The following is a 22,585-nucleotide window of genomic DNA, read 5'->3' on the forward strand; positions in this document are numbered from 1 at the left end:
GACATAGATCGGGACATTTCCTGTTGATCTATTTTCACGAAACCGGTTTTAATGGTAACTGATGTTGTTAGCAGGTTCAAAATTTATCAGGATGGTTAACGACTGTCTCAACGATCTTGGCAATCGCTGGGACCAAATAAATCGGACAGTAGTTGTTGGAAATCTGCAGGGAAAAGACCTTTTTTTATTTAATATACATTTTGCATAGCGGACTTGTTAGTTCAGATGCGAATTTCTTCAATTTCGGTATCAAAATTCGATTTTTGGTATCGATCCAACTCTAGGCAGCTTCGTTGGTAGTTAATAAAGGTATTGAGCAGCCGAAACATTTTATTGTGATGTTCTTGATAACTTTGAAGTTTTCTTTAACAAAAAGTAAAAAAAAATTAAAATTCTTATCGTATCCTGAATTTAGATTAACAGCTTTGGAGAATACGAAATAATTTTATCAAAAAAATGATAAATAGCATATATTGAAATAAATATTAACAAACAGTTTAAGAAAACAGATTATAACCGTTCAAATATAAAATTTTTATATTCATAAGATGTTTTGTAACGATTTTGATGCTGTTTATATAGGACAAACATCTCGGCGTCGAGAAAATAGATTAAGGAATCATTTGTAGGATATATTCTATGTTTTTCGCGAAAAAATATAATGTTTGAGTTGTTTACCCATTGATAGCAACGATATGGTACGAAAAGAACTTATCCTAACAAAGAAAATACAAAAATTTCGAAAATTTTTCAACATAATCTTCTTATACTTATCCCAGCGATGTTCAATAAGTTCGAAACCTTTTTTATAATAAGAATGAAGCTCCCCAAAATAAATATTAACTACTGACAACCCCCGTATAGAAATATTGAGATATTTTATTTACAATAGGAAGTGGAATTTCGAAAGACTGTTCTGCTGAAAGGATATTTCAAAGACGATACCGAAGTGGTTTCTAAAAGTGTCATAAATACAACAAAAACAACAAATTTTTCTCGAAAAAAACTGAAAATTCTTATCGTATCCTAAATTTAGATTAACAACTTTGGAGAATACGAAATAATTTTATCAAAAAAATGATAAATAGCATATATTGAAACAAATATTAACAAACAGTTTAAGAAAACACCATTCAAATATAAAATTTTTATATTAATAAGATTTTGATACTGTTTATATAGGACAAACATCTCGGCGTTAAGGAAATAGATTAAGAAATCATTTGTAGGATATATCGTATCTTGCCCATGCCTTTTAATGTCTTAGTTCTTCACATATTTTATGATTTTGACACACTTTATAATATACACAATGAGACATAAAATAAACAGCCATTACTATAATACACGCGACAGACACGTGTCCTCGCTTCTTTATACTTTGCCACAACTTTCAGTATTATCAGAACCATCATCAGAAACATTAAAGTATTGGTTTCATAAAATATAAGTTCGGCCTTATTTATCATTGAAAATTTTCAATTTTAGTTATAGTTATGAATGAAAAAATGTAGAAAAAACATATTTTTGAACGGACTAAACCAAAATTGTCATTAAAATGGTATTGAATCAGTTTAATTTTAGTGTGCAGACTCTAATTATATAAACGAATTTATCAACGTATTCTTGTATAGTATATCATCGATTAATTTCATTTTTATTTGTTAAAAATCTTTATTTCAAGTAATGAGCTTCTCAAATTCGAAATATACTTATTTGTTATAACAAAAATGAAATACGCACGGCACTCACTCCCCGTACAAAATTAAGTAGATATCTGACAAACCATCAGTCTACGTGGACTCACCATCTCCACTGTTTACCAATCAAAACTTAAGCATAAATGCATTTCTATTGGCCGGCAGCTAGTATAGCTGATCTAGCTAATATTTATTGTTAAATTTATTAAAAACATTCTAAAAACTTATTTAGTTCTAAGTCGACGTTACTGACTATCGTTGTAGTTTAAGTTTCAATCTATTTTCAATAGGAAAAACCCTAAATTCTTCTTGTTACAGGCTGAAATTACGCGACGACTCGTAAAAAAATTGATATTTCAAATGTTTCATTGTCTATTGTTTTTATAGAAGCCACACCGAATTATTTTATCGATGGATTTCTCGATTTTGGTTGTTGAATCGATGGATTTCTCGATTTTGGTTGTTGAATCGATAGATTTCTCGATTTTGGTTGCTGAATAGATGGATTTCTTGATTTTGGTTGCTGAATCGATGGATTTCTCGATTTTGGTTGTTGAATCGATGGATTTCTCGATTTTGGTTGCTGAATCGATGGATTTCTCGATTTTGGTTGCTGAATCGATGGATTTCTCGATTTTGGTTGCTGAATCGATGGATTTCTCGATTTTGGTTGCTGAATAGATGGATTTCTCGATTTTGGTTGTTGAATCGATGGATTTCTCGATTTTGGTTGCTGAATCGATGGATTTCTCGATTTTGGTTGCTGAATAGATGGATTTCTCGATTTTGGTTGTTGAATCGATGGATTTCTCGATTTTGGTTGCTGAATCGATGGATTTCTCGATTTTGGTTGCTGAATAGATGGATTTCTCGATTTTGGTTGCTGAATCGATGGATTTCTCGATTTTGGTTGTTGAATCGATGGATTTCTCGATTTTGGTTGCTGAATAGATGGATTTCTTGATTTTGGTTGCTGAATCGATGGATTTCTCGATTTTGGTTGTTGAATCGATGGATTTCTCGATTTTGGTTGCTGAATCGATGGATTTCTCGATTTTGGTTGCTGAATCGATGGATTTCTCGATTTTGGTTGCTGAATCGATGGATTTCTCGATTTTGGTTGTTGAATCGATGGATTTCTCGATTTTGGTTGTTGATTCGATGGATTTCTCGATTTTGGTTGCTGAATCGATGGATTTCTCGATTTTGGTTGCTGAATCGATGGATTTCTCGATTTTGGTTGCTGAATCGATGGATTTCTCGATTTTGGTTGTTGAATCGATGGATTTCTCGATTTTGGTTGCTGAATCGATGGATTTCTCGATTTTGGTTGTTGATTCGATGGATTTCTCGATTTTGGTTGCTGAATCGATGGATTTCTCGATTTTGGTTGTTGATTCGATGGATTTCTCGATTTTGGTTGCTGAATCGATGGATTTCTCGATTTTGGTTGTTGATTCGATGGATTTCTCGATTTTGGTTGCTGAATCGATGGATTTCTCGATTTTGGTTGTTGATTCGATGGATTTCTCGATTTTGGTTGTTGATTCGATGGATTTCTCGATTTTGGTTGCTGAATCGATGGATTTCTCGATTTTGGTTGTTGATTCGATGGATTTCTCGATTTTGGTTGCTGAATCGATGGATTTCTCGATTTTGGTTGTTGATTCGATGGATTTCTCGATTTTGGTTGTTGATTCGATGGATTTCTCGATTTTGGTTGCTGAATCGATGGATTTCTCGATTTTGGTTGCTGAATCGATGGATTTCTCGATTTTGGTTGCTGAATCGATGGATTTCTCGATTTTGGTTGTTGAATCGATGGATTTCTCGATTTTGGTTGCTGAATCGATGGATTTCTCAATTTTGGTTGTTGATTCGATGGATTTCTCGATTTTGGTTGCTGAATCGATGGATTTCTCGATTTTGGTTGTTGATTCGATGGATTTCTCGATTTTGGTTGTTGATTCGATGGATTTCTCGATTTTGGTTGCTGAATCGATGGATTTCTCGATTTTGGTTGCTGAATCGATAGATTTCTCGATTTTGGTTGTTGAATCGATGGATTTCTCTATTTTGGTTGCTGAATCGATGGATTTCTCGATTTTCGTTGTTGAATCGATGGATTTCTCGATTTTGGTTGCTGAATCGATGGATTTCTCGATTTTGGTTGTTGATTCGATGGATTTCTCGATTTTGGTTGCTGAATGGATGGATTTCTCGATTTTGGTTGTTGATTCGATGGATTTCTCGATTTTGGTTGCTGAATCGATGGATTTCTCGATTTTGGTTGCTGAATCGATGGATTTCTCGATTTTGGTTGTTGATTCGATGGATTTCTCGATTTTGGTTGCTGAATCGATGGATTTCTCGATTTTGGTTGTTGAATCGATGGATTTCTCGATTTTGGTTGCTGAATCGATGGATTTCTCGATTTTGGTTGTTGAATAGATGGATTTCTCGATTTTGGTTGATGAATCGATGGATTTGTCCCTGCAATCAATAAGCAATAATTGGCAAAGCTGTTGTAGCTAATTTTTATACAGCAACAATCTTTTGTGTCTCCTCTGGTATGAGTTTTTCGTTCTGTGTCTTTGACTTTTGATTCCTCTTGTCGATTCTGTATGAATCCATACACGTGCCCCAACCACCCGATTCTTTAGGTTTTGACTCTGAATCTTCCGAATTTCAACGAAAATATTAATGGAGGTTTTTTCCTCATTAAGTAAAGAAGTCCAAGTTCTTTATTTTTAACAGTTTGATTGCAGCTTGAAAGGTCCAGTAGGGAGTCTATTTAGGCCAGGTATTCAAGCTTTTCCTCCGGGAGGGATGTCACTCCTTTTCGGGAGCAGGAGAATTTTTCACCCAAAATAACCCCAGTAATCGAAAGATCAGCAAATTTAAAGTAAAAAATGTCATATAAAGTTTTTTCGACAGATCAATAGTTTTTGAGTTATTCGCAATTGTAAAATACGATATTTTTCAAAAAAACTGCATTTTTTATTAGTTTTTTACGTATAACTCAGTAATGATGCGTTTTATCGAAAAAAAGGTAATGAACAAAAATGAAGCTTATAAAAAAACAAAGAAATTTAGCTAAACTTAAGATCTTAATGTTGTACCTAAAGTAAGTTATAGATATTTGAATAGATTTTGTTTTACGTAATTGAGCAGTTAACCTCAAATAACGGGAAAATGGTACATTTTCCAGCAAAAAGTCACAGAATACTTTTTAAAGAGCTTAAAAAAACCTTTTGAATGACTACTGATAAAAATCGTTTCGACTGAAATTTCAGTGAGATATGATGTAAAATAGTTGAAACTAAAAAAAATGCACTAAAACTAATACCATTTTATTGAAAATGAAAATTAAACTTATTCCTTGTACCAAATACTTTATTTGGATGTTGTTTACGACATCTGAAAGTTTGGCTGATTAGAAATGCATAATTTTGAAAAAAATCAGCATTAAATAATACTTTTTCTTTGATTTTTCAAGAAAAAAATTTTAACTCATTTTTTCTCCATAACTATAGGAGATACAAAAACAAATAAACAATCAAATTAAAGCATTTTTTATGAAGATTATTTTGCTTTTTTTATTTTTTTTGTAGCATGAAAATTGACGGAGTTATAACCAAATTAATCTGTCACTACAGTGCGAGGATTGCTTACGCACAGCCCTTTGAACCTTTATTAATAAAATTTGAAGGGTCTCAATCCCTTCTAACATACATAGGCCTGTAGCTCTGAAAATTACCTTTAAAATGGTTTTTTGTAGTATGTGATAACTTCAAAATTAATGGAGCTACATAAAAAATAAAATTTTGAAATTATTTTTTGTGAATTATCGAAAAAGTTTCAAATTTTGACGCACAGATTTTTTCTATTGATGCTAAGTTGTCTGTAGGTACATTTGAGAGTACCAGGAGGTAAAGGGGTGGTTCTTAAGGGGTGTCAGGGTGTGGAGAATGAAAAATTACTTCAAGTAGAAACGAGAAACTTTAATACCAAAAAGAATGCAAAATCTAAAAGTTGGCAGTCATTAGATTTATTTTTATTCATTCATTTTCTGCAAAGGGGTAGTTTTTAAGGGTTGGATAATAAAAATTAATAACCAATTAAATTTTATTAAAATGCTATGAATTTTTCACAGTAAAAATGAAATTGCAATGTTTTAAATCGTTAAAAAATTTGTTCATATATTATTTTTATCGGAAGGGTAGTTTTTAGAGACTTTTAAGGGTTGATACTACGAAATATATAAATTTTCCGTTATACAAAAAGTTAAGATATTAATGCTGCATAAACGAAAAACATTTGAATTGAAAAAAAGTAGGAAAAACTATAATATTAGTATTTTTCGATAAGGGGTTGTTTTCACCCCTTAAAAACAATTCGCACACCTTGCGATCATGTATATCTTGATATAGAGGGTAAGACGAGTTCAATTCTAAATTTTCAGGAAAATCGGAGGTGCATTAAAGAATTCGGAGGTTAAATTCTGATTATGACTATGAAAAATTTGGTTATTCAACAGTTAATTAAGAAACGTTGATATTTAACTGTTTAACTGAGAATCGTGGAAAGACGTTGGATAGATCTCCATCATATCATTGCGAACTAATTAAAATGGTACTGGCACAGATAAATAAAGAAGTTTCATTGAAACATTTGTTTGTGAAGCCTGAAACCTCAAGATAATGTGGAAGCTGGACAATAATACTGATGAAATTATCAATCCACTTCATATTCTGATTCTAATTTGGATTTTTAAGTAGTTTCACTTTTAGTGGTTAGTTTTTATATTAAAATTATTCGTCGTCCATTTTCATAACCTCAACCACTTTACCTTCAACCCTCCAACCTTCAAATTATCTCTGCTATTTTGAACATTCATTTTCTCATCAGAATATTATTTGGAAGTTTCCTTCGTTGTACCATCTTTTGCTAATTGATTTTTCAATTTCTTTCGTCTAATAATTCATTTTTATTATAAGTACAAACTAATATTTGACATTTGAACGACTTCTTTTTGGACAGATACTGTATATCGCAATTTTTTAATCAATCTTTTCATAATTGACGAAGTTTAAATAATATTCCGAGTGTTTTTTGTATGAATTTCCCAGCTGCATCATTTTTTAAATGTTGTTTAACCTTAAACTGTCAAATGTCAATTTGTTTTATTAACGCTGTCAACACTTCACTGTATAAATAGCGGCAAATTTAAATAATGCGTTAATTTCGAGACAATATTCATTTATTTAACTTTCCTCGGTTTCTTTAATGATTTTTTTCAGTGGAAAACGACTCGAAACGGAGTTTCCTAGTTGCATCATTTTTTAAATGTTGTTTAACCTTAAACTGTCAAATATCAATTTGTTTTTTTACCGCTGTCAATACTTCACTGTATAAATAGCGGCAAATTTAAATAATGCGTTAATTTCGAGACAATATTCATTTATTTAACTTTTCTCGGTTTCTTTAATGATTTTTTTCAGTGGAAAACGACTCAAAACGGAGTTTCCTAACTGCATCATTTTCTAAATGTTGTTTAACCTTAAACTGTCAAATGTCAATTTGTTTTATTAACGCTGTCAACACTTCACTGTATAAATAGCGGCAAATTTAAATAATGCGTTAATTTCGAGAAAATATTCATTTATTTAACTTTTCTCGGTTTTTTCAATGATTTTTTTCAGTGGAAAACGACTCACAACGGAGTTTCCTACCTGCATCATTTTCTAAATGTTGTTTAACCTTAAACTGTCAAATGTCAATTTGTTTTATTAACGCTGTCAACACTTCACTGTATAAATAGCGGCAAATTTAAATAATGCGTTAATTTCGAGAAAATATTCATTTATTTAACTTTTCTCGGTTTTTTCAATGATTTTTTTCAGTGGAAAACGACTCACAACGGAGTTTCCTACCTGCATCATTTTCTAAATGTTGTTTAACCTTAAACTGTCAAATGTCAATTTGTTTTATTAACGCTGTCAACACTTCACTGTATAAATAGCGGCAAATTTAAATAATGCGTTAATTTCGAGACAATATTCATTTATTTAACTTTCCTCGGTTTTTTCAATGATTTTTTTCAGTGGAAAATGACTCGAAACGGAGTTTCCTACCTGCATCATTTTCTAAATGTTGTTTAACCTTAAACTGTCAAATGTCGATTTGTTTTTTTTACCGCTGTCAACACTTCACTGTATAAATAGCGGCAAATTTAAATAATGCGTTAATTTCGAGACAATATTCATTTATTTAACTTTCCTCGGTTTTTTCAATGATTTTTTTCAGTGGAAAATGACTCGAAACGGAGTTTCCTACCTGCATCATTTTCTAAATGTTGTTTAACCTTAAACTGTCAAATGTCAATTTGTTTTATTAACGCTGTCAACACTTCAGTGTATAAATAGCGGCAAATTTAAATAATGCGTTAATTTCGAGAAAATATTCATTTATTTAACTTTTCTCGGTTTTTTCAATGATTTTTTTCAGTGGAAAACGACTCACAACGGAGTTTCCTAACTGCATCATTTTCTAAATGTTGTTTAACTTTAAACTGTCAAATGTCAATTTGTTATTTTTACCGCTGTCAATACTTCACTGTATAAATGGCGGCAAATTTAAATAATGCGTTAATTTCGAGACAATATTCATTTATTTAACTTTCCTCGGTTTTTTCAATGATTTTTTTCAGTGGAAAACGACTCGAAACGGAGTTTCCTAGTTGCATCATTTTCTAAATGTTGTTTAACCTTAAACTGTCAAATGTCAATTTGTTTTATTAACGCTGTCAACACTTCACTGTATAAATGGCGGCAAATTTAAATAATGCGTTAATTTCGAAACAATATTCATTTATTTAACTTTTCTCGGTTTCTTTAATGATTTTTTTCAGTGGAAAATGACTCGAAACGGAGTTTCCTACCTGCATCATTTTCTAAATGTTGTTTAACCTTAAACTGTCAAATGTCAATTTGTTTTATTAACGCTGTCAACACTTCACTGTATAAATGGCGGCAAATTTAAATAATGCGTTAATTTCGAAACAATATTCATTTATTTAACTTTCCTCGGTTTCTTTAATGATTTTTTTCAGTGGAAAACGACTCGAAATGGTATTTTTTCAAATGTATTCTATATAAAAGTATTAAAACTTATATATCTGTCTGATTTACGTCAAATTTTGATGGGTCTTCTTCGTTATACCAACACCACCAAAATAATAATAATAATAATAACGACGAAATATAGTTTTTTAAAAGAAAAGCGATTAAAATTAAGGCGCAAAAAAAAATATAATTTCAAAAAATTATACATACATAATGTCAAAAAAGATCAGGTGAAAATTGTAAAATTTATGTATGAAGCATATATGTGAATAAAAATATTTTTCAAAATTTTGTATCGAAATCAGCGATATCTTTTTTTTATATCTTTTTCATATCTGGAAAAATACAAAAAAAACTTAATCAATACATTTCCTTCCCTATATTTCTATAATAACCTAACCTAACCTAACCTAACTTAACCTAACCTAACCTAGCCAGTTTTTAATGTAAAATAGTTTCCACCCTATCCAGGCACTTTAATTATTCGTATTTTCGCGGTGGTTGTAGTATAACGAATAATTACCTAAAAAATTTCATATTTAACATATTTAATTAGTTTTTATGATACTTCGAAAAACAATAATTTCCAATTAAGCCCCGACAATAATAAAGAACCTTAATTATACCTATAAATTCCTAAAAATACGCCGTTATCAGTTTATCAAAAAAAAAAAAAAAAAAAAATAACATATCATCTAAATTCAACTACACCAAAAAGCTATCAAAGCAAAAAATAATAAATAACCAAACATATTGACATGGGCCCCATTCCTCAATAATGATATTCACCACAATTGGGAGGGATGTAATATATAGGCGGGCACGATTTCGACCAATCGAACGAAAGATATTCGTTTTTGTTTGAAATCAACACGCCTACCGTTGAGCCGAATGGAATAGGGTTAGTGATTTCAGTTGAGCGGTATGAGACGCATGTATTGAGTGTTGGACTTTAGTGCACATGGATTCATTTCGTGAATAACTCAATTGCTCGATACCATGGAACTAAAAACGCGTTGAAAATATATATTTGAAAAAAAAATTAAATAAACATGAAGTGTCGTGTATGATAATCTTAGTGTAGTGTTATATAATCAAAACTGAAAAAAAAATGGTACTGGAATCAGGGGTACTGCCCCCTCCGCTTCAATTGTACGCCGCGGCGGCTGCCCATCTGGCACCGCGACCTCCTTGGGCGCCTTTATTACAATTCCCAGGCGCCGCTCAATTATTGGGAATGCACGGAGCGTTTTCGCCGTTGAATAGACCCAGATATCCGCACGGACTTACACAAGTGCTAAGGGCTCCGCCTGGACCACCAAGTGAAGATAGTGGTAGTGAAACAGTTGGAAAAGGTACGTTCCACTCATTTAGTACGAAAAAAAACCTTCTCGGTACTCATTTTATATCAGAAATATCTGATATATTGAAACTATGCGCGTACCGCAAAAAACGGAGCCCAAATAGTTTGCAAATGCGGAAAACAACAAGCATGGTACCTCTGGGAAAACCTTGTGGTAATGCTGGAACTGGAAAATGACATATCTACTTTCAGATCTATTGGTATTGTACCTTTTGAGCTCGAAACCATTCCAGATGTACCCCTACGGCATATTTGATGATACAGACGGTTAATTATCAATATATCAGAAAGAAAAGTCGTACGAAATGAAATAATTCAATCTTTTTAAATATTTGATGTGTTGACGAATGATTCGTCTTCTAAGATTGGTTTTTCCAGCAATCTCTTCGCACCAATCAGGTTTTCCATCGAACTATTGTCTAATTACGCGAAAAAATCTTTTTGACGTATGTCACTTGTATGACAACACGTTTTGACGTTCGACATAAAAACGTCAAATGTCAAATAAGAGTTACGAGTCGTCCTAGAAGTCATAGAAAATATCGGGGATTTAATTCGATTAATTTTATAAAATTCGTATTGTATTGCAGTGAGGTTATTGCGTTATCTAAGTTCATTTCATGGGTCAATAAATAATTAATTTATAATTATGTTATAAATATAACTACTACAAATTTATTTTAGTTGTTTTGTATATTAACAACCATAGATAAAATGTGTCGTAAGATTGAAATTTAAAAATTATTGAAAATTCTTATGAATCTTAATTTCTGATGATAGTTTTCAACAAAATTAATGAAAATATTACAATTTGTAGGCTTCTAAATGAACTAACTGTTTGTATTGAAATCTTCCGAAGGTTTCAGAATAAAGCCCTTAAATCACCGTTCCCAACCATTTTTTGTAATAATTTCTGCGATTTCTTCTTGATACTAATATACCAGACAATCCTGTTTTTTATTAGACATCTTCAGACCATAAATTACCTGAGATTTCAAAGTGGACGTCGTCTACAGGGAAGTTAACTCGACGGCGCCAAAAACCCAGATATTTTGGCTTTATCAAACGAATTTCTATCTATTTACCGCAATTATTTGAAAATTTATATCAATTTTGGCACCGAAATCTAGTATTGTATTTGAATGGTTCCTGTGGGACGTCGGGAAACATGATTCTGACGTCCTCCACGTAAAAATCCTAATTTCAGCTACAATAACTCACTGATGAATACTGTCCACGGATGAATGCCATCCACGGATATTTTTTTTGGTTAATTTAGAACGAATTATACAAAAAATTCATTAATAAATAATTTTATTGTAAGCATAACCTTGATAAGTTAGGTTATGTTAGGTTAGTTTTGAAATTTCCGTGTTTTTGAGATTAAAATTAGACCACGGTTTTTTGGAACGTATGGTAACGGAAAACGGCTTCGTTCTGATCGGTTTCTATGAAAATTTCCGGGTGTATAAGGTTAAAATGGGCGCCAACAGCAGCACCGCTTTCTATCAAACTTATTTCGAAATTTGTTGTAACAGATTTATCTACGTTACTCTATAATCATCTCGTTACGATTATTTTACAACTAATATTAATAAATACAATGGGGCCATAATTTTTAATGGTTCCAAATGTTGTTGCCTCAAGGTGTAGTTTATTTTCAAATTAATAGACAAAGTAACAATAGAAGATAGAAATTTGTCGATGAAATGTGTTTTAAAACTATCATTCTGTTTACCAACATATTTACCTGCTTTTAACCAACTTAGAGGTAATATTTATCAACAAACTACATAGGTGATTGCAGTTAAGCTCAACTTTCGAATGTACCTCGTCTACTGAATACGCTTTGGCTTTTTTCGCCTCCACCTCGGTTCTAAACTCCGTTACATCTATCTAAATAGTTTTCGTTATATTCAAACTTGTCGCAGTGTCTTTCCCACAAGTATACCAAGGAAATATTGCTGGTGTTCCCAAAATCTGTCTTTTACATCGCTTACTTCCATAAGAAGCTTCCTTCTTGCTGCTAGGAACTCTACCACAAGAAGATGTTACTGGCTAAGTTGAAATTAAGATCTGGATTCAAACTCAGCCAGTTCCAGAGGAACTTCTTCTTCTGGTAGAGTAGAAACAGTTTGAAACGATGCTGGGTTTAGATACTGGTTTTAGAATTTGCATTCACCCATGTAGAAGCCCCCAGACTTGAACGACGGGGCTCAATTTGCACCAACGCCTGCCTCGACAAACCGATAATGACCCAGGCCTGTTTGAAGTCTGGTTAACTCAGCCACGGCCTCTCCATAGTCACCCAAGCCGAGCTGGAATCTGGGTAACCCGACCTCGGCCATTTTATAATCAGTATGGCTTGGCAGAGCTTAGTATCACTTCTTTATATGTTTAAAACCTGTTCTAGGTTTGTAAACCAAGCGAGGGACATTTTTATGATCCCAGATTCCCGCCAAGTCTGGGTCAATAACGGTTTCCAAGCCAGGGCCAAAGTTGGCTTAAGTCTGGACCTATACTAGACCCATCTTAAAATCCTATATGGGTATCTTATTTTCCTCGTGATTCTTCATCTTATATCCAAGTCCAAAGGCTGTTACTCCCTTTTTCAGTTACAAAATCCGCCCAAATCCAAATCGTCAAACAGAAGCGTCCAGTTTCGTCACTTGATTACCCATAATCCTCTGCTAAGTGTTTGGATTGATTGGGAAAGATTTGAGAAAGAAGGACACTATTTTTAAGCCGGAAGAGTATGAAGAAGTTCTAGGGAGACATGGAGTCGCTGTCGCGGTTAAAGATTGCAAGTGTGAATATGAAAAAATGCAAAATAAACAATGTGGTGGTACTTCAAGTTCAATATATCGAAAAGGACTATGCTAAAAAAGTACAACAAGAAAAAAATTACATTCTGGTGCAAATGTGAGGTCTCATTTGAAACCAAAAGGTGTTAAGAGTTTATAGAGATTTGGAAAACCTCGAAAAGCCGAAGAAGTCAACGATGAAGAAGATGAAAACATTAAATTTTATATTACTTTGCAATTTGGATCAAATATTGTATCGTAAAAATGATTGATGAATAAGAGAAAACATTTGTGAATAATTAATTAGATTTTCGATAACTTTTTCTGATCTTCTTAGTATGCGGGGAATCAAAATCAAATTTCAAGGTTGTCCCAAGCTGTTCCAATAGCTCTTCTTGATTTCTGCAACGAAAATTCCTTTCGTGAACTATTTTTATCAACCACCCCCATAAATTTTCAATGGAATTCATATCAGGACTATTTGCTGGCCAGAATAAAACGCGTACAGGACAAGTTTCATGTTGGTGAATAAAATCGTGTGATTTATCGATTGGAACAGTTGCTTTTATTAATCGAGGACGAAATCCTGGAAAGTTTGTTGCATTTGCAGCACTAAAAATCGATTCAAATGGATTTTCTCTTGAAAAATTATTATCTAAAGGAGTTACCAGTCTTCTGATAGACCAACCATCTTCCAATTTCGCCGATCAAGATGGTGGATAACTTCCAAACAACTTGACCGAGCTCCGAGCTCTATCATAATAAGATGGATGAAATTAGTAAGTTGAAACATGTAGTTTGATATTTATTTTGTTTATAATGATGAAGAAATTATACATGAATCCCGGGTATTCTATTTTCTACCTCGGCGAATTCTTTGGCGGTCATATCGACGGCGTGTTTGCCCATTACATGCTCGTTGGGCGATAAACCGAAACTGAATTTTCCTTGGATGTAAAACAGAATAAAAAACACCAATACAGCTACGCCGAACGTTAAAACAACCATCAGAATAAACACGCGGTTATAAATTTCCGGTTTTTGGTAAACTTCTCGAACTTCGTAAACGAAAGGAACGCCGATATTTACATCTCGACGACTCGTTACTGTAAGAGATCGGGCACGGGAATATCCCGAATGTGACGCCGCCATTTGCAATAACACTTCGTATGTCAAACATGACAAGTTTGACGTTTGACTTGACGTTTCTAACCCAAGGTGTTGTTATTCGTAAATTATATTTTCAAGCGAAGAATGCGGTATGAATATAATTAATTTTTCAAAAAAACTATCAATAGAAGTTATTTGTACAACAATATGGACGATCTCAACATCCCAAAAGAGATAATGAGTTTTATCAAAATGACATTCGAACATAGAAAATTTGTGGATTTACAAGTCGACGATGATACAAAAGATGTTAATAACAATGACAAAATCACAAAGGAAAGTAATATTGAGGGATAAAATTGAATTTAGAAGCAAGGGTGACGACAGGAAGTTAATAATTTGGAGGAGAATCTTAACGAATAGAAGCTGGATGTGTTGGAAAGGAAAATACTCAATAGGATACAAAATATAGATATAGAAGGAGGAAGAGAACGCAGAGAAGTAATAAAGAGGAATTTAGGACTAGAAAATGAAATAAAAAACTAGAAAATAGAAATCAGTTCGAAGATATGGAGTGTAGTAGGCCAGTAGATACTGACGATACTGATACTGATAATAAAGTAAAATAGAATCGAGAACCTACGTAATTGCGAGAAAAAAATGAAGGAGACGAAGAAAAATATGACGATACAGATACCGATATAATTTTTTTTTAAACGTTGGAACGGATTAAATGCAAGAAGTCGATAAACCACGAAATCCAATAAAAGAAAAACGCCAACATAAACCGAAACACATCATCAATATTTAATGGAATAACAAGCTATTTAACCGCACACAAACGTCGCCCCTAAGGGGCGCAAAAGCCAAAAGCAACGTTCCCGGTTGTTTTCCTAAATCCCCCGTTACATTTTTATTTGGCGATGATTTATATTAGTATTAAGTTCACTCTTGTTCAACCTTCTGATTTGTTCTATACAATAATAATAGACTCTGGCTGGTAAATGGGACTCTGGGGGGTGATATTTCAACGGGATACTGCGGCCCCTCACTCAATTTACCGCTACATTATAGCTACGCGTTGCTTAAAATCCACCCTATCCGGAATGCATGTTATTAACACGAAATTGTAGGATTGTCAATGTTCTTTTTTTAAAAAAACTTGTCTACGAAACTTTATTATAAATTCTCGACCTTCCTAAGATGTTTCGTTAAACTATGGTAGATTCGGCACGGGGATTCGTCTCTCAACTTGTTTAACAAACTCGTTTTCTATCGAGTTTATAAATTTCGTGCATATAATTTGTTCTATTGTTGTATTGAAATACGTTTATAAGTGTCTGGTTAAATCGTTTTGTAATATTGCCTTTGGTAATTCTAAAATGGTTATTTGAATAATATATTTGATAAAATCAAGATCGACTTGAAGCAAATAAGAAATTCTGGGCTGCGGTTTGTAATTTCTTCATGAATCAACACCATAACTCGAACCGTTTCCGTTTTCTTACCACCTTCTGAAGAAAACTGAATATTGACACTCCTTAAATTTCGGCTTTATCGTTTTCCAAAATATTCTCCTTTAACGTAATGCGTTTGCACCGATTGTCGAAGCATTTTTCCATTCCCAAAATGGGTAGACCAAGAAAAACAGAGTGGAAAAATGATGTAACTGATATATTTTTATTAATTTTCTGTTACACACAGAATGATTCGTCTTCTGTGGTTAGTTTCCTTGATTTTTTGGTACACAAATCCTATTTTACGATTCAGAATTGACCCATCCACGTTGGTCTAATGAAACGGTGTCCGGTTATTCCGAAAAAATAAACAAAAACAATCGATTGTTGTTTAATTACAACTTTTGAAGCAGCACGATTGAGTTTTTGAGCTATATTTGATTGGATTGTCAAATTACGCGGTATCCAATATTTTGTCAATGTCAAATGTCAAATGTCAACGCAATATTGAATGTATTCGAGTGAATTTAATGTCCAAATATGTCTCAATTTCACTATACGATACGAAAAATACCGAAATTCATCTTGTGGCGAATTGTAACCACGATCGAATTCGGAAAATTAGCGAAACGCGGGGGATCATCACCGAAAATCGAAGCGAGTTCATTGACATGATGATTTTTGTTCAATCTACGACAAACGAGAATGTTCCTGATTTGACAGATTTGACATATTTGACATATTTACATCAATGTTGCCATATTTTTAACTTATGTAGCAGCCATCGTACGAAATCAATATTGTGATCAATAACTAGTGAAAATGTAAGGATGTATCAAGAGAAAAGCGCAGATAAGGGTGCTCAGTCCAAGCTTTTTGCTCATTTTTCGAAAATATTACAGATGATTTTTCAATATTTAGCAAATTAACAGACGTTGAGTACGCCTCGATTGCATGGCTCCTATACTAAACAGATAAATAAATCTATTGTTGGTTTTTATTTTTTTTTTAATTTAAATATTATTAATATCCAGCTGAAAGGTATGTAGTAAATTCACGTGCAAAAATGATTTACGGCGTGCTGTATGCTCTACCTGCAGGTTAATTTATGAATATGGTTTTAACAATGTTAAAAATATTATTTCTGTTTATAACCGATAATTTAAAAAATAAACGCGACTATTTAACGTAGTTTTGTTAATTTTAATTTTGATAATCCATCTACTTAATTTCCTTTCCGTAATTCTCCAACGCAATTTCCGTTCGGTGGATGAATTACAGGAATCTGTATTTTTAAAGACATTGACATGTGTCAATAGTCAATTTGAATTCTTTCTACACACTAATTCCATATTTTATTGTACTTTTCAATGCAAAATCTGTTTTATTATTTAAATCTACCGAAATAAGATACTGACAAACAATTGACAGACACGGTAGTTATTATCAAGTAGTCCAAACATTCATTAAGTTCACGATAAGGTTTTATTTCCATCGGCGTCCCTTCACCGACTCCTAATTTTAAATTAGTTCCAATAGGGGTGGATTTTACTCAACACTCACTCAAATTGAATTTAATTAAGAGTTTTTCGATAAACTTCTTTCTCCCAGTTTCTCCTAGTTCCAAAAAAAAAAATAGTTTTGCTGGGAAAGATTCTGCGTCTTGTAGATCCCTCAAATCATTTCCAATAAGAAGGAAGTCATCTACATAAAGCAAAATAAACGTTATTCTGTATTTGTCTGTTTTCTAACCTAACCTAACATAACCTAACCTAATCTAACCTAACCTTATTTCTATAACAAGATGGTGACTTCTATTTTTGTCGTTTGGTATAAGATCCGTGAATTGAAGATGAAGTAGTGACTCCAGAACATTACTTTGTGGAATTTATCTTGAGAAGTATCACGGTTGTGATAAAAATTGTGTAATTTCTATGTAAAACCATGTTTTTCCATAATCAAAATGTAAAAAAAGAACAAAAATTTGCTCTGGTACACCTTTCCGGTCTGTTAGGAAGGAATTTTCAACATGTGGCGATAAGTATGTGGGACAAACTAAGAGATTAGTTAATGTCCGGTTTAAAGAGCACGTAGCTTATTTAAAATCGAATATTTCCGAGCAAATTGCTAGTCATAATCACGAAATAGATAATGTAAAATTGTGAAATAGTTTAAATAGGGATTGTTTTTCACGAGAGGCTACAAGAATTCTTCAAGGAATACTTGGTTGCAACGTTGCCAACAATCTACGTTCTGTGTTCAGTATCTTTAAGAGGCACCATCGATATAAACCTCCAGTTCTTTCGCCATCGAACTAGATGGTCTAGCAGGAATGTAGCTGATCAGTTTCCTATCGATTTTGTAGACCAATTCGTCTGCTATCCAAGGTTCTTGGTGTCTAGATCGGTTCTTAAATACCTTAAATTAACTTATTCGTGGTTTTCTAAATCAAAAAATTATCTTCTCTCATCCATCTCGTCCATTTTCTTAAATTTAATCGCTAAGGTACGTTTAGAAGTTTAAAAAAAAACAAGTAACAAAGAAAGAAATTGATGTTTCCGCTTTTAATGGATTTGTCTACGCATTCATATTACACGCTTATATATATATACACACAATTTCAACAAACCAAACCAGATTGATATTTCAAAAATGTCTTCTTCATTTTCCAAATCCTTGTTTATAGCCTTCACTTATAGGATTAAGTATCCAAGAAATCGTTAATAGGTTCATTTTATCAGTGACCATGTTTACTACTGCTGGATTATTTCGAAATTAATGTCGTTTCGTAGGTTGTGTATCTACTTAACGTCCATACGAGGGGATAAAGAAAAATTTGTTGTTGTTCGCTCATTATACAACTGAAACGTTGATATAGAAATGTCTACAAATAGTAAACAATATTAAGGTGATTATTCGTTTCTACGAGGGCAGATACAACCCTGTCCTTTCCAATTATTACTTCTTATCATCAAAATCATAAATTCTGAATCTGAAACATTAGGTATATCTAATAACCTATAGCGTAACAACGGACTGTTTAGGATCAACAGTTTTTGGAATAAAGTTCCATCTAGTGGAGCAAATTACATTCCATAATCGATTTGTGCCCTGGATCTTCACGTTAAGCTCGGTTCGAGACACAACGAGTGTTTTTGCTTGTAACTGAACGGTGTAATCGTTTTCGTAGAGGGATTGTGGCAAAATTAAACATCAAAATGCATTAATATATTCCAAGCTTTCGAATACCTATGTATTCATCGTGTGGGACGGAAATTACGGTCAAGTATCTTATAAAAATATAATAATAATAAAAAATTACGTACATCTATTAGTGTGATACATTTTTTAAATCTTAACAAACATTAGAATCAACAACTTCAAATTTCGATAACTATAGGAATCGTTATTAATTTTTATAGGTTAGATTATGAATGACGTTGACTTTTTAGAGGTTAAATTAGGTTATGTTGCTGTGAATATTGATTAATTAGTTTATGAATGACATTAATTATAGGTTAAGTCGTTATGAGTGAAGCTGAGGTAACTTGGTTGTCGATGGCTTTCAATTTCTTTTATAGAATTTGTTTTTTTCAAAAGTCTGGGTGATATATGACGTTTTTGACATATTCATCATGGTAAAACTTGTCGCTAATAAACACCTGTCATGTCGTCAACTTCAAAATTCAATATTCAATAACTATAGGAATCGTTATTAATTTTTATAGGTTAGATTATGAATGACGTTGACTTTTTAGAGGTTAGATTAGGTTATGTTGTTGTGAATATTGATTGGTTAGTTTATGAATGACATTAATTATAGGTTAAGTCGTTATGAGTGAAGATAAGGTAATTTGGTTGTCGATGGCTTTCAATTTCTTTTATAGAATTTGTTTTTTTCAAAAGTCTGGGTGATATATGACGTTTTTGACATATTCATCATGGTAAAACTTGTCGCTAATAAACACCTGTCATGTCGTCAACTTCAAAATTCAATATTCAATAACTATAGGAATCGTTATTAATTTTTATAGGTTAGATTATGAATGACGTTGACTTTTTAGAGGTTAAATTAGGTTATGTTGCTGTGAATATTGATTAATTAGTTTATGAATGACATTAATTATAGGTTAAGTCGTTATGAGTGAAGCTGAGGTAACTTGGTTGTCGATGGCTTTCAATTTCTTTTATAGAATTTGTTTTTTTCAAAAGTCTGGGTGATATATGACGTTTTTGACATATTCATCATGGTAAAACTTGTCGCTAATAAACACCTGTCATGTCGTCAACTTCAAAATTCAATATTCAATAACTATAGGAATCGTTATTAATTTTTATTGGTTAGGTTATGAATGACGTTGACTTTTTAGAGGTTAAATTAGGTTATGTTGCTGTGAATATTGATTAATTAGTTTATGAATGACATTAATTATAGGTTAAGTCGTTATGAGTGAAGCTGAGGTAACTTGGTTGTCGATGGCTTTCAATTTCTTTTATAGAATTTGTTTTTTTCAAAAGTCTGGGTGATATATGACGTTTTTGACATATTCATCATGGTAAAACTTGTCGCTAATAAACACCTGTCATGTCGTCAACTTCAAAATACAATATTCAATAACTATAGGAATCGTTATTAATTTTTATTGGTTAGGTTATGAATGACGTTGACTTTTTAGAGGTTAGATTAGGTTATGTTGTTGTGAATATTGATTAATTAGTTTATGAATGACATTAATTATAGGTTAAGTCGTTATGAGTGAAGCTGAGGTAACTTGGTTGTCGATGGCTTTCAATTTCTTTTATAGAATTTGTTTTTTTCAAAAGTCTGGGTGATATATGACGTTTTTGACATATTCATCATGGTAAAACTTGTCGCTAATAAACACCTGTCATGTCGTCAACTTCAAAATTCAATATTCAATAACTATAGGAATCGTTATTAATTTTTATTGGTTAGGTTATGAATGACGTTGACTTTTTAGAGGTTAAATTAGGTTATGTTGCTGTGAATATTGATTAATTAGTTTATGAATGACATTAATTATAGGTTAAGTCGTTATGAGTGAAGCTGAGGTAACTTGGTTGTCGATGGCTTTCAATTTCTTTTATAGAATTTGTTTTTTTCAAAAGTCTGGGTGATATATGACGTTTTTGACATATTCATCATGGTAAAACTTGTCGCTAATAAACACCTGTCATGTCGTCAACTTCAAAATTCAATATTCAATAACTATAGGAATCGTTATTAATTTTTATTGGTTAGGTTATGAATGACGTTGACTTTTTAGAGGTTAAATTAGGTTATGTTGCTGTGAATATTGATTAATTAGTTTATGAATGACATTAATTATAGGTTAAGTCGTTATGAGTGAAGCTGAGGTAACTTGGTTGTCGATGGCTTTCAATTTCTTTTATAGAATTTGTTTTTTTCAAAAGTCTGGGTGATATATGACGTTTTTGACATATTCATCATGGTAAAACTTGTCGCTAATAAACACCTGTCATGTCGTCAACTTCAAAATTCAATATTCAATAACTATAGGAATCGTTATTAATTTTTATTGGTTAGGTTATGAATGACGTTGACTTTTTAGAGGTTAAATTAGGTTATGTTGCTGTGAATATTGATTAATTAGTTTATGAATGACATTAATTATAGGTTAAGTCGTTATGAGTGAAGCTGAGGTAACTTGGTTGTCGATGGCTTTCAATTTCTTTTATAGAATTTGTTTTTTTCAAAAGTCTGGGTGATATATGACGTTTTTGACATATTCATCATGGTAAAACTTGTCGCTAATAAACACCTGTCATGTCGTCAACTTCAAAATTCAATATTCAATAACTATAGGAATCGTTATTAATTTTTATAGGTTAGATTATGAATGACGTTGACTTTTTAGAGGTTAGATTAGGTTATGTTGTTGTGAATATTGATTGGTTAGTTTATGAATGACATTAATTATAGGTTAAGTCGTTATGAGTGAAGCTGAGGTAACTTGGTTGTCGATGGCTTTCAATTTCTTTTATAGAATTTGTTTTTTTCAAAAGTCTGGGTGATATATGACGTTTTTGACATATTCATCATGGTAAAACTTGTCGCTAATAAACACCTGTCATGTCGTCAACTTCAAAATACAATATTCAATAACTATAGGAATCGTTATTAATTTTTATAGGTTAGATTATGAATGACGTTGACTTTTTAGAGGTTAGATTAGGTTATGTTGTTGTGAATATTGATTGGTTAGTTTATGAATGACATTAATTATAGGTTAAGTCGTTATGAGTGAAGCTGAGGTAACTTGGTTGTCGATGGCTTTCAATTTCTTTTATAGAATTTGTTTTTTTCAAAAGTCTGGGTGATATATGACGTTTTTGACATATTCATCATGGTAAAACTTGTCGCTAATAAACACCTGTCATGTCGTCAACTTCAAAATACAATATTCAATAACTATAGGAATCGTTATTACTTTTTATAGGTTAGATTATGAATGACGTTGACTTTTTAGAGGTTAGATTAGGTTATGTTGTTGTGAATATTGATTGGTTAGTTTATGAATGACATTAATTATAGGTTAAGTCGTTATGAGTGAAGCTGAGGTAACTTGGTTGTCGATGGCTTTCAATTTCTTTTATAGAATTTGTTTTTTTCAAAAGTCTGGGTGATATATGACGTTTTTGACATATTCATCATGGTAAAACTTGTCGCTAATAAACACCTGTCATGTCGTCAACTTCAAAATTCAATATTCAATAACTATAGGAATCGTTATTAATTTTTATAGGTTAGATTATGAATGACGTTGACTTTTTAGAGGTTAGATTAGGTTATGTTGTTGTGAATATTGATTGGTTAGTTTATGAATGACATTAATTATAGGTTAAGTCGTTATGAGTGAAGCTGAGGTAACTTGGTTGTCGATGGCTTTCAATTTCTTTTATAGAATTTGTTTTTTTCAAAAGTCTGGGTGATATATGACGTTTTTGACATATTCATCATGGTAAAACTTGTCGCTAATAA

The 22,585-nt window shown here is 32.2% G+C and overlaps 2 protein-coding genes across 2 annotated transcripts in view; one reads left to right on the forward strand and one right to left on the reverse strand.

The window, feature by feature from the left end:
- Nucleotides 1-2,100: 2,100 nt before the first annotated feature.
- On the reverse strand, nucleotides 2,101-6,600 carry LOC130448315 (uncharacterized). Its single transcript, XM_056785603.1, has 2 exons — nucleotides 6,553-6,600; nucleotides 2,101-3,723 (listed from the first exon to the last, which is right to left on the reverse strand). The coding sequence occupies exons 1-2, from the start codon at nucleotides 6,598-6,600 to the stop codon at nucleotides 2,101-2,103; spliced, it is 1,671 nt and encodes a 556-aa protein (XP_056641581.1).
- Nucleotides 6,601-9,728: 3,128 nt separating this feature from the next.
- LOC130448204 (homeobox protein unc-4-like) overlaps nucleotides 9,729-22,585 on the forward strand; it is a 49,709-nt gene continuing 36,852 nt past the window's right edge. The window contains exon 1 of the mRNA XM_056785474.1: nucleotides 9,729-10,182. Coding sequence (XP_056641452.1) covers nucleotides 9,939-10,182 — 244 coding nt within the window. The 5' untranslated portion in view covers nucleotides 9,729-9,938. The remainder of the gene's footprint in view (nucleotides 10,183-22,585) is intronic.

The sequence above is a fragment of the Diorhabda sublineata genome, chromosome 8, assembly GCF_026230105.1.
Source record: "Diorhabda sublineata isolate icDioSubl1.1 chromosome 8, icDioSubl1.1, whole genome shotgun sequence".
Taxonomy (NCBI): domain Eukaryota; kingdom Metazoa; phylum Arthropoda; class Insecta; order Coleoptera; family Chrysomelidae; genus Diorhabda; species Diorhabda sublineata.